Source organism: Vigna umbellata, chromosome 8, assembly GCF_029865625.1.
Source record: "Vigna umbellata cultivar VRB3 chromosome 8, Vumbellata_1.0, whole genome shotgun sequence".
NCBI lineage: Eukaryota > Viridiplantae > Streptophyta > Magnoliopsida > Fabales > Fabaceae > Vigna > Vigna umbellata.
The window spans coordinates 13,731,344-13,747,850 of NC_142172.1; the positions used below are offsets into that span (position 1 = coordinate 13,731,344).

Below are 16,507 nucleotides of genomic sequence, written 5' to 3' on the forward strand. Positions count from 1 at the left end.
CGGACCGTCCGGACTGTATGATCTGTGTAGCTATAGGCGTCCTCGCACCCGAGTGGTGTAGTAGCCGGGATATACCTAATCAGCTGCCACTCGAGGTTAGTCCGTTCTTACGTCGCCCATGTTAACTTATGGACTAAGGACCTCCTGCCATTCCCACACATGAACTACTCCCCTCTACGTGAGGATGAGTGTCACGGAATATCAGGATGGACCAAGCCTGTCTTAGCTTATCCACAGTCATACTTTACCAAATTTTAACATTCAAATATATATAAGAGACGTTCCTCCATGGAACGCTCGTTCGACTTTCACAAACATTTATTCATCTCATATAATGTTCATCATTCCAAAATAAAGTAATACCGACTACCAGATAGATGAACAACCTGTATTAACACGGTACTCGACACTGTCGGTCGACACAGATGAATGGTCTGCATTACAAGGGTGCTCGACACTGTTGGTCGACACAGATGGATGATCTGTATTACCAAGGGTGCTCGACACTGTTGGTCGACACAAATGAAGGATATGTATTACAAGGATGCTCGACGCTATTGATCGACACAGATGGATGATCCGTATTACAAGGATGCTCGACACTGTTGGTCGACACAGATGGATGATCTGTATTACAAGGATGTTCGACACTGTCGGTCGACTCAGATGGATGATCTGTTATTCAAGGATGCTCGACACTGTCGGTCGACACAGTTGGATGATCTGTATTACAAGGATGCTCGACACTGTCGGTCGACACAGATGGATGATCTGTATTACCAAGGATGCTCGACATTGTCGGTCGACACAGTTGAATGGTATGTATTACGAGGGTGCTCAACACTGTCGATCGACACAGATGGATGATCTGTATTACAAAGATTTTTCAAGAAAATAGTAAGAGCGCTTGGTGTAAGACCGAGCACTACCCAATACGATTACTATGTGTAAGATCGACACTGCTCATTATGAGCTCTAAGTAAAAGACCTACATAGCTCATGCTCGACCAGAATCCTTCCCAAATGAAAGTATTCCAATTCAAAGAAGTTTACTAGAACACCAAACGGTCGAGAACCGTTTAATGTCGGACATACGTTATCATAGGGAAGTTGATATTCAAGTTTCACTTACATTCACTCGCTTCTAAGCATGTATATTTCATATTCACACGTATCACCCCTATCATACATTTCAACCAACATATATCATATTCATTCAGTACAGCAACGTTCGATCATGCATACTCAACCAACATACATCCCATACATTCAGTTCATATCATGTTTACATACAACATACAAGTATAAATTAAATTACTAAGCTTCCCTTACCTGGATAGCAGTGTATTCCCCAAAGAGCAAGATTTAGTACGACCTCTAACAGCGTCCTACCCTCAGGTTTTGCTCAACAACTATCGCTTAATCTAAAACACCAAAAATCATACACGACTCAGACCTAAAACTCGTGCATGCAACCAGAACTAGGGTTCGCATGAAACTAAAAGGACGGAAGCTTAGCAATGAGGACTTACCAGTTCCGTTCCAATTTCTGTTCGGATCAGAATAACGCTCACGTCTTCAGGAACGTTTCTACGGTTCTGAAACGTGATCGGAGAAGAAGGTGATGAGTTACAGTAGAGAGAAAGTGAACTGGTTCTAGAGAGAAGTTGGAGAAAATGAAAGGTTTGGTTTTGAGGAAGAAGAAGAGTGCGTGCAGGTGAGAGAGCGTTTTTCGAAACTCAGTTTTGTTAATTTCCACGCCCAAACGAACGAGCGTCTCCTCTGCTGACACCTGCACTCTCTCTTCTGACTTCCGAAACTTCTACGACAAGTGGCGCTCATGCATGCAGCGTTTAGTACGTTTTTAATGCACTGAACGTGTGGCGCGGTGCATTTGTGGAAGCAATCAGGTGACTCAGCAGTGATATAAATGACAGATTTGACAGTAATCATGGTTTAAATTTCCGAGACTTCACAATTAACTAGTATAAATAGTGTTTATATTTTATATAATTATTATATTGCAAAGATTAATGTTGTGAATTTACTAAAAATTACATATTGTACTCATACTTTATCTCCAAAGTGACTTTGTATTTTCATTATAAGTCATAAGTAACACTAAATGATATGTGAAATCTTAATTAACCGATTATTGAAACTCTTTATTCATTACAAAAGAGAACTAAAGGCAATTGAAGTTGGATGAATCATTAAAGTGAAGTATCATTTACTGTTTTCTGTTATTCACTTACAATTGTTTACTTACGTCTATCAAACAATTAAAAATATACATATTAACTTATTTTAAAACCATAAAATGCCCACAATGATTATTTCAATAATAACAAATATTTTAAAAGTAACACTTGTCAAATCAAGAAGAAATCAATAAATTATAAGAAAACAAATTTCATAAAAAAATATTCAGTTTTAAGTAACTTTCATTTAAATTTAATATTTTTAAATTAAAATAATCATTTTACAATTTTACTCTTTGATACGATAAATTACAATAATTACCTACATTAAAAAAATTGAACACACTTATGTTTTCAGGTTATTTATCTATTTTATCCATAATAATGTTTTTAAATTACAGTGTAAAATTTATAAAAACACAAATTACAAAGACTACTAAATTATAATTAAAAAAAGAGACAAGCAATAACTAATTATAAGTGAAAAAAAACTCTCTCATGTACTAAAAAAACTAACAACTAATTATAAGTGTTTAAATGTTATATTTTTTATAATTAGTATTTTTCTATAACATGGCTTCAATATAATACATAATAAATAATATATTTAATTGTTTATTTTAATATAGTAAATGTCAGAACCCATTTAAAACCCACTAAAAACCCCATTTGAGTGAAAGTCAAATGTCAAGGAAGAGATATGGAAATCAGAGAGTGGAAAACAGGTGGCAGCAGGAGGTTGGCCGTTCGGTTTTGACGGTATGAGTAAAATTCTGGGTTTTCAAAAGTTCACGCCACTTCTGCATGCATCCTTTTTCCCCAAAGTTCTGAAACCAATTTCTCCTCCTTCTCTCTAAAACCTTCATTTTCTCTCTAAGAAATTCTCATCTTTTCTTTCTCCGATCATCACTCAGGCACCATTTCCACTCTTCCGGTGTCAAGGGCTTTCGATTGAACCGATTGGTTTGTGAATATGAGCTGGTAAGTTTTTCTCTTCACTCAGCCGTGTGGTTTCCTGGACATGCAAACCAAGTTCTGGTTTCATGTGTTGATCGCTCTTCTAAAATGAGTGGTTATGATAGTGTTTTGATCTTTACTTGGTTTAGTTTCGGAAGTTGTCGAGCGTTGAGGGTAGAAGGATTTGTAGAGGTGAACCAGTAACCATATCTGTGAGCGTCCGGTCACGTTAAGAGGTAAGGGAAGCTTATATAATTTGATTTTATTTTCGTTTTTGAATGTTGGCATGCTTGTTTGAATTGTTGGATGAAATATGAAGTATGATTGTTACTATGTTCTGGCTGTATGAATGTATGAAGATAAATGCTGAGGAATGTGTTAATAAGAGTATGAACTCCAAGTCTGTATTTCTATGTGAAAATTGATGTTCGTCACTGAAGGTCATTGACCGTTCGGTTTTCTTGTGGACTCGGTTGAAACGAGATTCTTTCATTTGGAGAGAATTCTAGTTGAGGCGAACGTCTTCATTTTTTTTTGTAATATTTGTATATGAGCATTCAACCAAGGATATTCGTTCCTTAGTATTTGGTTATAAACTTCAGTATATCTATATGTATTTGTATATTTCGTTCGTTCTTGAACACTAGTTAAATAATATCTTATATTTACCAAACCCTTATTCTATGAGTTAGTGGTGCTCGGTCTTACACCAAGCGCTCGTACTAAGTAGTACTCGGTCTTACATCAGACGCTTGTTCTCATTTTCGTAATCTATCTTTATAATAAGAGCGTTTGTTCAAACTCAATAGCGTTCGTTCTCTAAAGTGCTCGGTCTTCGACTGACATTCGGTTTCCTTGATGTTTAACTCATTAAGAAGCTAAGTATTTATTGGCGTTCGATTTCTTCATATGATTCCGTCAAGTACTATTATTTGAAGTCCTATAGTATCGGTCTCAGTTGGTTTCGGCATAAAGTCTTAGTACTCGGCCTAGGCTTAGTTGCGTTCGGTTTGAACTCTCAAGAGTCAATTCATTAAATTGACTTACTTGGTAAATAACGTTCGATTCTATTAGTCTCTGAGAAGTATTATTGTATTCGGTCCCTTTCACAACCAATGAGTAACTCTCTCGATTTGATCCGTTTTGAGTTGGAGACATCTCGGTCTCACTCCAATTGGTTCAGTTGAGGTTTTAATAATGAAAGATGATGGAATATGATATGGATGAATTGACTTTGAATATGAAAGAGTATTCCGGGGAGGAATATCTCATGAATTGATATTGGAATGGTAAAGTATGAATGTGGGTAAAGCTAAGTTGACAGTTCATCCTAATATTCCATGATTACTCGTTTCTCAAGTAGAGAAGGATAAGTCATGTGTGGGAATGACAGGAGGTCCTAGTCCTTATGGTTAATTTGGACATATAAGATTAATCTCGGGTGGTAGCTGCTGAGGGTATCCCAGTTACTACATCACCCGGGTGCACGAACGTCGTAGCTACACAAAATTCATACAGTCCGGACAGTTAGAGTCTAGTTTTAGGCTTTTCATGAAAGAGTTAATGATTTATCTTGTTTAGTTGATTGTATGAAATATATGTTGATACTTTAATTAAATTACATAAGCTTACCCTATTTTCTGTCTTGTCATGTATTCCCGTTTGTTCGTCCTTGTCATTGCGATGATCACCCTGTGGGTGGGAGCAGAAGGAAAAGAGTTGCTGGAAGAAGCATTGGAAGAGACGGACGGGAAGGTCGAACCTTAGGACGCTCGGTCAGTTGTTGGCCTACTCTTTTGTAGGAGCGTTCGGTCATTTGTTTATCTTTTGAATTGACCGTTCGGCATAGGAAGTGTTGTAAACCGTTCGTTCTATATTTATATATTTGTACAGTTTTATTCCCTTTTATTTTTGTAAGGTCGTTCGACCATAATCATACGTCTATCTTTTGTAAGAACTGATCGGAAGTATTATGAATGTGATGTTTATATTATATGGTTTTACACTTTATTTTTGAGATGTTACAATAATATATATATATATATATATATATATATATATATATATATATATTATTTATAAAATTTATAAGAGTATAATAAAAAAAATGTGGATATACCCTGGATCCCAATTCGGTTTCTTTGCGGGTTTCAATAAACTTGATTTTCTAATTTTTATATTTTGACGTGATTTTCATCCTCTCCTTGTAATGGTAGCATGTTCACATTAAAAAAACAAATATAATACAAATTTTATATATTTAAACATTTAATTATTAAAACCAAAGTTGAACAAAACACCTTTTCCTTCAATAAACAACAAGCTAACATATTCATTTATTATTAGATTTTTGAAAATATGTAAACAGAGACAAATAAAATTATAAAAGTATTTTTTGTTTTAGAAAATGATAAAGATCACTTAGAAATTTAATAAGATGAGAAAAAAAAATTATAAATAAGTGTAAACTTGTTTTATACTATTATCCAATCAGAGATTTTCATTTATAATATATTTACTATTTTTTATAAAAAATATTTAAAAGTCATATAATCCTTTGTCATGTTCCTGCAGTGAAATAATTTTAAGATGTAGGGTTTTTGCCTTTAAACCCTAATGAGATTACATTGATTTACAGATCAATTTAGTAGTTGAACCCATACTTGTTTTTCACACAGTGTTGGTTCAATTTGAACATGCCCCAAAATCAAAGGCGCATGTGAAAGGCTATATTAATCGAGGAATCTATAGATAAACGCCGCCGTAACCGCACCACACCTACCCTTCTTCTCCACTGGTAGTAACAATGGTGAAGGGTGAAGATGCTGTGCTTCGAAAGAAGAACAAAAAGCTTCGAAAGAAGAACAATAGCAGCTCTGCCTCAGTCTCTGCCAAGGTCGCCGCCGTTATCGCCGCCAAGAAGCGCCGCAAGGCCGGCAAACGCCGCATGTGCCAGGTACACATCCTACAACTTCTTTCTCTTCTCTAAAATGTTTATATATTTAACTTTTGGTTTGGGGGTTTAGTTTCGTATTTTTTGTTTGATCTGTTCATTTGCTTTGTGTCATTCTCATTAGAAAAATATCTTTCTTCCCTCTCTTTATTTCCGCTGCCGTGTTTACATTTTCCTCATTTTTGGTTATTCTCTTTTGAACTGTCTGGTTTTATATGATTGCAATGCTTTCCGTGGTTGTGGTTATGTGCTCTATGGAAACATGACGACTATGGTTTTTGGTAGTTTTATTGGTTCAGTTTTAGTTTAACACATTTTGTGTTTAACAATAAGTTATGTTAGTGCGAGCACGTGGGCATTTGGTGTGTTATGGTTCCAAAAGTTTAAAATGTGGATGAATTCAAATTTCACTTGAGAACCAAAATCAGAATCTACATGCATGAGATACATGACATTGGCCATAATTCATGTTATGTCTGAGGGACCGTTTATGTATTAGTTAAAAATCTTACTTTGCAGAAGTTAAACTAGAAAACTTCTACAGATCAACTTATATATGAATAAGAAAATAATGATAATATACTGTAGATTGTACCCATACAGCCCCTCATCATCACCCACCATTTTTGGGGAGCAGAAGTACAATTATTTGTCAGTAACTGTCGGTGCACTGGTTGAAATTTTTTTATTCTACCCGATTCTAATGGACAACTTAGGATATTAGATTGGGCACGTAATATTGGCATTTAGAACTGTGAAGAATTGTATTTATTGTGATTTTTTCTTGACTTAAGTAAAATGAGATTTTGTAAACCTGATTTTTTCATGATATTAAAGGGGATGTGTTTTAGTCTACCTACGCCGGAGGATCCATTCAATGATCGAGGTGGGAAAGAAGAATTCCAAACAAAGGGTCCTAAAAAGAATACACATTTAAAATCAAAACCAATAGATGAGATGGTTCGTCTTAATGAGAAGAGTGCAGATGGAAAGAAAGGTGCAGTTCATGAGAGGAATATTGCACCGGAATTGCAAAGGAAAAAGGAGTTTGTCAAAGCCAACAATGATCTGGGTCAGAAACGTATCATTAACTCAGAAAGGAAAAAATTTAAGGCGACTGAGATGGCTCATCATCCCAGCACCCAAAGGCATGATTGTGACATTTCAGAGTTCCCTTCTAAGTTTGTCTTCTGGTGTCTAAGTTCAATTGAAAACGCATTGCGACATGGTGATGCCTACACTGATGGAGAGGGTAATTCGTTCTTTCTGAATCCATGGGGATTAGAGTTTTTAAAGTGTTATTCTACTGGAAAAGATCTGATGGAGACCAGTGGGACCTCTGCTACAACTGAGCAAATTGCATGGACGGTTTCTAGTGCAGCTGATACGTTTAGCAGAAAAGAGAGAGAAGGCTTGTCCTTTGCTGGCCCTTTTCTTTTATTCCTTGTACCTTCTCAAGAAAAAGCTGTCCAGGTCAGTTAAATTTCCTCCGTGAGCTTAAATTTTCTTGCTGATCTTTTTGGTTTTTGCCCACCTTTGATAAAAATCATTACTTACACATACACATGACTAAGTTGTCTTCATTCCTTCCCCTTCTATTCTCAAAAGGAAATTGAGTCATGGGCCCCCTGATGTCAGTTTGTCTTTAAATTTGATATTATATTCTGGGTTGTTTAAATTTGGCGCTTGACCTTGTTTTCTGAGATTTTGGTTTTGATTCTTTTAAATTTAAGGTTATACATTGAGTGATATTGGACTTCAGTTTCCTATAAACAACTAAATTCTCTATAATGAAAATGGTTGATGCACTTGTTTGTTTAGTGATTTAGTCTGACTTGAGATTGAAACTGTAAAATATTTCTAGAGGTTCTGATATAAAAGTACATGGAAGATTAAGGTTCTGCCCTAGACACCTAGGTGCAGACCTAGGTATTATTATAGATACTACACATACAGACTAGCACACTACCCTTAAGTAGGCTTAATGATGATACATAGGTGCAATTATTCTAACAGTCTGAATGTCACCAGTAGGACAGTTCATCACAGTTTACAATACGACCTTTTTGTTGTCTATTTAATAAAATTTCATGTTAATAAAAGTGAAGAGAGTTTCACTAATTTGCTTCCTGGCTTGGTCCTGGTGGGATAAAGGCCTTTGTTGTTGTTGTTGCTATTTTATTCATTTTCGGTTACTGTGGACCTTTACAAACTATTGATCTGGTTTTTACAAACCATTTTATTCACTAATTTATGCATAGGTTCGGACAGTTTGCAAGCCTTTGAAATCTGTTGGAATACATACAGTGAGTATTCATCCAGGTGCTTCATTAGATCATCAAATTCAAGGGTAATTGTTGAAACTTCAGTGTTTTCATTGCATAAAATATTGATGTGGGTATGATGAAAAGGCATGCTATACTTCGTAAATAGGGAAGTAAGTCATATTTGATTCAAGTTTTTAAGGCATGCTCCTCATTTATTCAAGTTTATTGGCAAGTGAGTCATATTTGATATTTTCTAAGATTTCTACAGTGTTTTCAGAATAACTTAACTACCCGCCTCCGGAACATGTGATTGACTCAATAACTTAACTACTTCTCTGATCTAAAAGAAGTTGTTAGAGTTATTGGTTATTGTGTATGAGTTGTGTTCAAGTGTGTTCCAACTAAGAGTGAGTTGGAAAGGAGTGTGGTTAGTTACTTTGTTTTCTATAAATGTAAGTGTAGAGGTGTTTAAGACCTCAAGTAATACATATTCCTGTATTCCATAGGAATATTCCATTTTAACAGAAGTCATTTGAATTACTGCAGTTCATCAAATTAATTAATTTAGTTTTAAAAGATCCTTTGATTTGCAAGTGACATTACATGGAGAAACATGTCTGGAATAAATAGACAGTTATAAGGAGATACAGGAAAAGATAATTGTTTGGACAAACAATGGGCGTATTCATGTACATAAGTTTTAATAGTTTTCTTAGCCTTTTATGGTATCTATCTCATTGTTATTTGTATCGTTTTCAACAGTATGAAAACTTGCGAGCCTGAGTTTCTTGTTTCTACTCCTGAGAGGCTTTTGGAGCTTGTTTCTGTGAAGGCAATTGATATTTCTGGTATTTCCATGCTGGTAAGTTTTCTTTCTAGTGTTCCATTTATGTAAGTTCACTTCTGTTAAACATTCTCACATGCAAGCTGAGAATGATAGATATCTATTCACCAGCTTGAGGGAGAGTGTTATTAGTAGGATATTAAGTGTACTACTAGAAGCTGCCAGAATCTCTTTTAAGCTGTTAAAAGATGCTAGAGATCTCTCAAAAATTATTACTATAGGGTTAGAGTTCTCTATATAAAAAGGCTGGTGTACTGTTTCAAATTAATCAATTGAATAAAATCTTGTTTCTTTCATATTAATCCTTTCAAGTCGTTTGAACTATCCACAACTACTACACCTCCCTTACTTATTTTGTCTAGTCCTCAAAACACACCCGTGCAAACACTCCAAATAGAACATTAAATCCACCAAATAGGCTCTGACTGACCCCACTTTGTTAGTTGTGCAAACTGAACAGTCAACCCTTCTAGCTCAAAACTCATGGACTCACTTCCGCCGCCAACCCATATGTGAAATGGGTAGTTTGCATCAAAGAAAACTTTTGATTGCTTCATAAGGAAGTGTAAAACCAGACTTATGGCGGAGGGGTTTCATTGGCAGTTTGATCATGTTACATTAAGGCATCTGCTCCTGCTATGAAATTCATGCGTGTCTCATACTTCATCTCCTGGCTCCAAAATGTTATTTTATTTTTAATCTGTGTTCTTTCATCTAGAGGATATATATCTTTGTCTAGGATATATTGTTTTAATCAGAAGAAAGAATGGTGTTGAATCACTATAAATGTCACAATCCTAATCATGTTAGCACTACAACCTGTACCAATCATATACAGCATTCTTTATCTGGGATATATTTCTGACCCATAAGGATCAATTATGTAGTTATCCTTTTACATTGGTATTGGATGTACTTATTGAGCATCATAAGACCTAGTGCCTCAATGCATGCTTTTTCTAATGATATAGTCCCACTCAGAGGGATTGGGAGAGATAATACATTGTAAATTGAGGAATGACTCTATCAGATCACCTATTACAGGGAAAGGATTGGGAGAAATAAATTTCCACTGAATCAACATATTTTTATCTTTAAACAAATTGCTATATTTGATTGGTTGAAACATGTTTAATTTTACTCAAGTTATGTCCACACTTGTGCTTACTCATTATTGCTTTAGCAGAATTGATATATTCTACAAATAAAGTAATCCCTATAACGGGTACTTTTTTATCTCTTAATATAATTTATTTTATTTATCATGGGTTGATTAATTACTGTTTTCATATTAATAGGTAATCGATGGGCTTAATGCAATATGTAACGCTGGCCACGCTGATACATTAAAATCCATTAAGAAGTGTATTTCTGGCAATCCCCATATGGTGATTTTCAATGATTGCCTCAGCCACGTATCTGTCCCAGTGGTTCAGTATCTTCTGACTGGATCAATTTGTCGACTCTCTCTCAATAATTCAATTACCAGCCTAAGTTCATGTACTGTCCAGTCTGTTACAGTGTGTACATCAGAAGAAGATAAAGTTATTAAGGTAAGTTTATTGGTATGCTGCGGATTAGTGCTTAGTACCAGGGACTTTTTACAAATGGAAATTTAACAGTACGATGATATATAATATAACAATTTATATATTTTTGCAACTCCTCCATAGGATCAAATTATTTGGCTTAAAACAGGATATATTTTATCTTTCTATGAGGCTACAGTTGCTTTACCTGTTTAGTTTATCTATGCATCAGTGTTAACCTCATGGACTCCATTACACTATTTGTTATGTAATTATTACTCTGTTTTAATAATCTACAAGCCTAATTATAGTGTCCTTTCTAGATGTATAAACTTATCGTGAAGTAGTGTTTACTTATTACCGTGCCCATTCTTTTCTAGCCTGTTTGATTAAGAAATTCAGATTTATTTTCCTAAAATTATATCTTTAACTTAAAATGGTTACAAAGATAAAATATGTTTAACATTTTATGCATCAGAGAAATTGGGAGCAGCACCTATTTTGGAGATGATAGAAACTTGTCTAATGTAGTTCAGTCATGTGAGAAGACCTCCACGAGTCCCAGTGAGAAAATAGATAGTCCTGTCGATAAAGATGGAAGCGCATAAAAACTTATAGAGAAACCACTAAAAGTCCTTGTTCTAAATGGATTTAGAGATAATTGGGTGTTCAATAGAACCCAATGGTATTTGATTCATATGCACAACTTCACCTAGTGGATAGGGATTGGTTATTTTGTAATTTCTAGAAATTACAGGATTAGTTCAACATGAATCTTGGCTTTGGTTTTTAAATGGTTAGGCTCTATTTGTTGGCTACTAAGCTTATGGTTGTACTTGATAGGTTTAATACTATCTACCTGATGAAACTAAGAACCAGTTTTAAATGGATATAACTCCATTTGAAAAATTCCTTGTTATTTTGTTAAGCAACTCCAACTGGCATCTGTTCATTGTGTTTTATGTTCAAAATTGTCAAATAATAATATCTTTTTCAGTAACTTGCATTTTTTTTCACGCAATCAGATCTTCATATCTTCCATTTGTTAGTTTTATTTGTACAGATTTCTATTCCTATGTCTGGTTTTATTTAATTCCTACAGACATTAGGCTTTGAAATTTTTTTGCATGTATTCAGTCATGCATTTGATAAGATGACAAAGTTTTAAAGCACTCATGATGCAATTATCTTTAATTCTTGCAGAGTGTGAAGGCTCTGGATCAATTTCAGAACAGCCGTACTCAGAATTCTAACATGCTATATATTTTAAGGAAAGATGTCAAGTGTCATAAATTGCTCAAGATTCTCAAATCCAAGGGTTGTTCCATTTGTCTTGATTCTGATTCAGCAAGTTTGGATGATAGGTAAACACCAAATACTTTTTTCCATATCTTGAGCACCCTTAATGCTAATGCTTCTATTTCTAGAAGACAGATTTGTTCTAATAGTTAACAATCCATGTGTTCAATAAGAATATTTGGTTCTTAATAAGATTCTTACTGAGTGCATGGGATGTATATGAAAGAATCTTGTTTAGCACTATAGTCTGAAACTAAAATCTATCCTTGGTTAACAAGGGTAACAAGGGTTAACATAGGATCTAGAGGGGAGAGAAGTTTCACTAGCGAGCCCAAGGTGACTGATGTATCCTGAACATTACAGAACAGGATAACTGGCAGCATGTGAATAATATAAAGGGTCCTAGCAAGGAGATATCTAAATGCTTATATAGGCAGGGTATATGAGGTTTTGGGTAGAGGAAGACAATTTTGGTGTAAAATTATTGGCCATTAGCATGGTTAAAGATCTGTGTTTTTTTTGGCATAACTGATTTTTTGTTTGATAGGAGGAAGGAGAAGATTACTGGAAAAAGACTTTCCGGATATTCTTTTTATTCAACTTTCAATAGGAGATTATTCATTTGAATTTTTTTTATACAGTGTGGATTCAGACAAAAAAGAAGTGGTTTCTGCCATTGCTCTAGAGCATATCTCTACCACAGATATAGGGACATATGATGTAGTAATCCTACCTAGTTTTGTACCTTCCATTGACACTTATGTGCATATTTTAACTAACATGGCTCGACAAAGTGCCAAGGGTGTATTGTACAGTTTCTTAACTAAAGGAGATAGTGAACTTGCTTCAGCCCTCATTACAGTTCTTGAACAATGTGGTCAGGAAGTCCCTCAGACCCTGTTGGATCTGCGTCATTCATCAAACATGGTTGAAGATTGAACGTAGAAGGTGTTTTGAACATCATTTTCTCATGTTCATTCTGTCTCTGTGGCTTGGGAGGTCAAACTTCAATTTCATCTACTTTTTTGGAATTTAGGCTCGAAGCTGAGTGGAAGAGGTGATAGGTGTCCTAAGTTTGGAATTAGGAAATCTTGCAGGACATGAAGAATCCTATTCAGAAAATTTTGCAATATTTTGCATGGTTGTTTTTAAAATGTATTTTTTATACTGTTGAATAATGGACAAAGAGTTAAGCTCGATAATTGATGAGACTGAAACTAACATGACTTTATTATTATTATTAAAGATTGTTTAATAGACCTTCCATTAATTTTCAAGTTAGAGAAAATTTTTGAAGTTTGGCATTGGTATTTTGTGTCCCTTGCTTATCTGTTTGTCCAAAACAGGGGAAGTTTTAATTTTAAAATATTTCGTTTGCACTTTTTTCACTTCTCCATGCAAACTTCAGATTACTTGTGGAATGCTTATAAAACTTCAATTACATTTTAAAGCAATCTTTTATTAAAATTACAGTTATAATTAAAATTAGATTTACCTTTTAAAGTGAAGCTTCAATTACATTTTAAAATGAAACTTCAATTATAATTAAAAAGTCCTAAAACTCACTTTTAATTGTATGAGATTTGTTATTGGTGTCTGAAAGAGTCACTGAAATCATCTTGTCCGATTGTGGTGTACTGTAATTCTTTTATAAGTAAAGCTCTCAACATGATGCATGGGTTAGTCTTACTTATGAAGAAGCTTTCTTTTAGAGGATTCCAATTGACCATAAAAAAAAAATCTTGGTCTCTAAGTCCCCTTTCAAGTGGATTAGAATCAGAATAAAGTAGGTTTGATTTTACAACAAAATTTTATAAACTCTTAAAAACATTACATCTAACTTGGGTTATATATATCATTTAGTTTGCTTGAGCAAAGACCAAGAGAAGCTAGCTTAGGTTGACAATTGAGACAAACCGTTTTAGACGAAAATTTGAAAGGATTTTCTTGAACCAAAGGTTGGGAAGGGTCAATTTGGACTGAAGGTTTAAACCAATTGGCTATGATCAAAGAAGGAGATAGGATAGCCTAAGTTGATGGGCCACATAAAATAAATGTCAAGAAGGGATTATTCAAGTCAAAGGTTGAGACGAGTCGGTTTAAGTCGGGGGGTTGAGATGGGTTGGCTTGGGTCGAAGGTTGAAACAGGTTTGCTCGGCCTGAAGGTTGAAACAGGTTGACCTTAACCGATAGTTGAGACGAGTTGGCTCAAAACAAAGTTCAACCGAATCGAACTCACCCCGACCGAAATTCAGTTGAATTTGGTCTTATATGTCGTAGTCGAAATTTGGCCGAATTCAGCCAAGTTGTTCACAGTAAAAATTCCTCTAAGTTTGACCTAGTCGACCCTAACAAAATTTTGCTTGAATTCGCCCAAGTCGGCCTTGATCGAATTTATGTCAGTTCGGTTGAATTTTGGCCAATTCGATTGAATCAACCCTGACAAATTTCGGTCAAGTTAGTTTTGATCAAATTCGGTGGATTTGCTCAAGTCCACCTTGGCCAAAATTCTCTAGAGTTCAGTCAAGTTGGTCTCAACTAAATTTAGGCTGAGTTCACTTCGATTCAAATTCTGTTGAGTCCACCTTATCGAAATTTAGTTATTGATTGAAATTCTGCTAAATTTGACCAGGTTTGCTCTGACTGAATTTCAGACAAGTTGTGATGCATCAAGGAGGATGCATAGGAGCAGATCCGTGAGATTGGAGGAAGCAACCAGCTCTGCTGCAACTAAAGAATCAATGGAACAGTAAGGAAAGCATTGTTCAGTGCTGGAGAAGTTGTAGCAGAGAAGGCTCTCTGTTTTGGTTGGACTGAATGAAATGTTTGCAGCGGATTGAAGTGATTAGGGTGAAGTGAAGTGGAAGTTGGCTTGAGGGAATGGTAGGCTATCTTAGGCGGCTTCCACAATGGAAGAAGATAGCAATGGAAGAGCAAGCAAGTAGAGAGGACTTTCGGATGAGAGAAAATTGCAAAGTGCAGAATTCATCTTCTATATATTTCCAAAAGTGAAATACATGCTTATCCCAGGAGATTATATAGCTAAATCTCAAGTCAATGCAATGCAATGCATGTGAGGTAAGGAGATCCACAGAATACGGATCAAGTGCCACCTCACCCACATGTGCAAAGTGTGATGGCTTTCTAGAAGCCATATTATTCACGTGGCTTATTACATAGGCGCATAAGTGGAATTACAATAAGCTAATACTACCCCTTAGGCTACTATGCGCACACCCCCCCCCCCCCCCCCATGTGCCAAAGTCCACTTTTACCCTTCTCCATGTTTTGGCATCTTAAAAGCATCTTCTAGGTCTCCAATCTTCCATCCAAAGATAGCAAAGAGGGTTTGGCCTTTGGGAGAGTACTCATCTTGTAGCTTCTTGATCATCCCTCTTGTGATAGGTCCAATGGTGCTAGACCTTCTTGTATCAAGTTGGCCCGACCCAAATTTGGTCGAATTAGGCTGAGTCTATCCTGACAGAAAATTGGCCGATTTTGGCTGAGACAACCCCGATAGAAATTTGGTCGAGTGTGTCCTAAACCGAATTTGTTCTCACCTTTAGCCAAAGGTCAAGATGGGTCAAATCTGGTCGATGATTTAGATGGACTAGTTTGATTTGAAAGTCGAGACAACTAGTCCAGACAAAGGTCGAAACTGATGTGACTCAGGCCGAAAGTCAAGATGGGTAGATGAAGGTTTAGATGGGCCAACCTATATTGAAGGTCAACCTAGATTGAAGATTAACCTTGATTAATTTGACTAAAGGTGAATCCTGATTAATTTGACTGAAGGTAAAGACACATTAATCTAAATCGAAAGTTTAATAATATATTTAAAAAGAGTTAATATTTTTTTTTTCATGTTTAAGAAGAAAACTAAGTCATTTATCCTAATTCATATAACTTTTGTAAGTTTTCTGGCACGTGGGTTTTTTTTGTCACAATCCACGACCTGAATCAAACCCTGTAAACTATGAACTAGACCAAATTAACAACTCTATTCTATTTGTAAGTGAAAACATGTACACATGTAACAAAACTAAAAATAAAGTATTATCAAAATAAAAATATTATTAAGTTATAATTTTTACAAAAAAAACTATAAAAATAAATAATTTTTATAACTTCATCCATAGATGTTTTTTAATTATAAATTTTTATTTTAATCTTAAATAAACAATTATTTTTAGAATAAAATGATAAAATATTGTGGATAGGAAAAATCTCTCTATTAATACTGAAAATATATTTTTAATAATTGAAGCAACTTTAAAAATACCTGGGATTATTTGAGTTAGGCAATAGTGAATTATTTTAAAGTTTCTAATTAATATGACACTTACTCTGTCCAAATATATTATTTTTCTAACCAGTCTTTTAAACATTTTTTTACAACTGATTCCTCTTCAGCCTTACAATCTTGTGATTAGAATCCATTATAGTTGAGAATGATT

The 16,507-nt window shown here is 35.0% G+C and overlaps 1 protein-coding gene across 5 annotated transcripts; it reads left to right on the forward strand.

Annotated features, from left to right (window-relative positions):
• The first annotated feature begins 5,734 nt into the window (after positions 1-5,734).
• On the forward strand, positions 5,735-13,327 carry LOC148194053 (pre-mRNA-processing ATP-dependent RNA helicase prp5-like). 5 transcript variants are annotated; one of them, XM_088096990.1, is made up of 8 exons: positions 5,735-6,114; positions 6,949-7,584; positions 8,373-8,461; positions 9,141-9,240; positions 10,521-10,775; positions 11,955-12,115; positions 12,933-12,998; positions 13,087-13,327. In XM_088096990.1, exons 1-8 carry the CDS (start codon positions 5,965-5,967, stop codon positions 13,109-13,111), a joined length of 1,482 nt encoding a protein of 493 aa, XP_087953116.1. In that variant the 5' UTR covers positions 5,735-5,964; the 3' UTR covers positions 13,112-13,327. The 5 variants fall into 5 exon arrangements, with proteins under 5 accessions (XP_087953116.1, XP_087953117.1, XP_087953114.1 ...); XM_088096988.1 differs by having other exon boundaries at positions 5,736-6,114; positions 12,692-12,998; XM_088096991.1 differs by lacking the exons at positions 12,933-12,998; positions 13,087-13,327 and adding an exon at positions 12,598-12,830.
• The last annotated feature ends 3,180 nt before the right edge of the window (positions 13,328-16,507 follow it).

Excerpts from the sequence above, each read along its gene's own strand:
- LOC148194053 (XM_088096988.1), top strand. The coding sequence starts at position 5,965 with ATGGTGAAGGGTGAAGATGCTGTGCTTCGAAAGAAGAACAAAAAGCTT. Across the intron at positions 6,115-6,948 it reads GCAAACGCCGCATGTGCCAG|GGGATGTGTTTTAGTCTACC; the intron begins GTACACATCCTA and ends ATGATATTAAAG. Across the intron at positions 8,462-9,140 it reads TTAGATCATCAAATTCAAGG|TATGAAAACTTGCGAGCCTG; the intron begins GTAATTGTTGAA and ends CGTTTTCAACAG.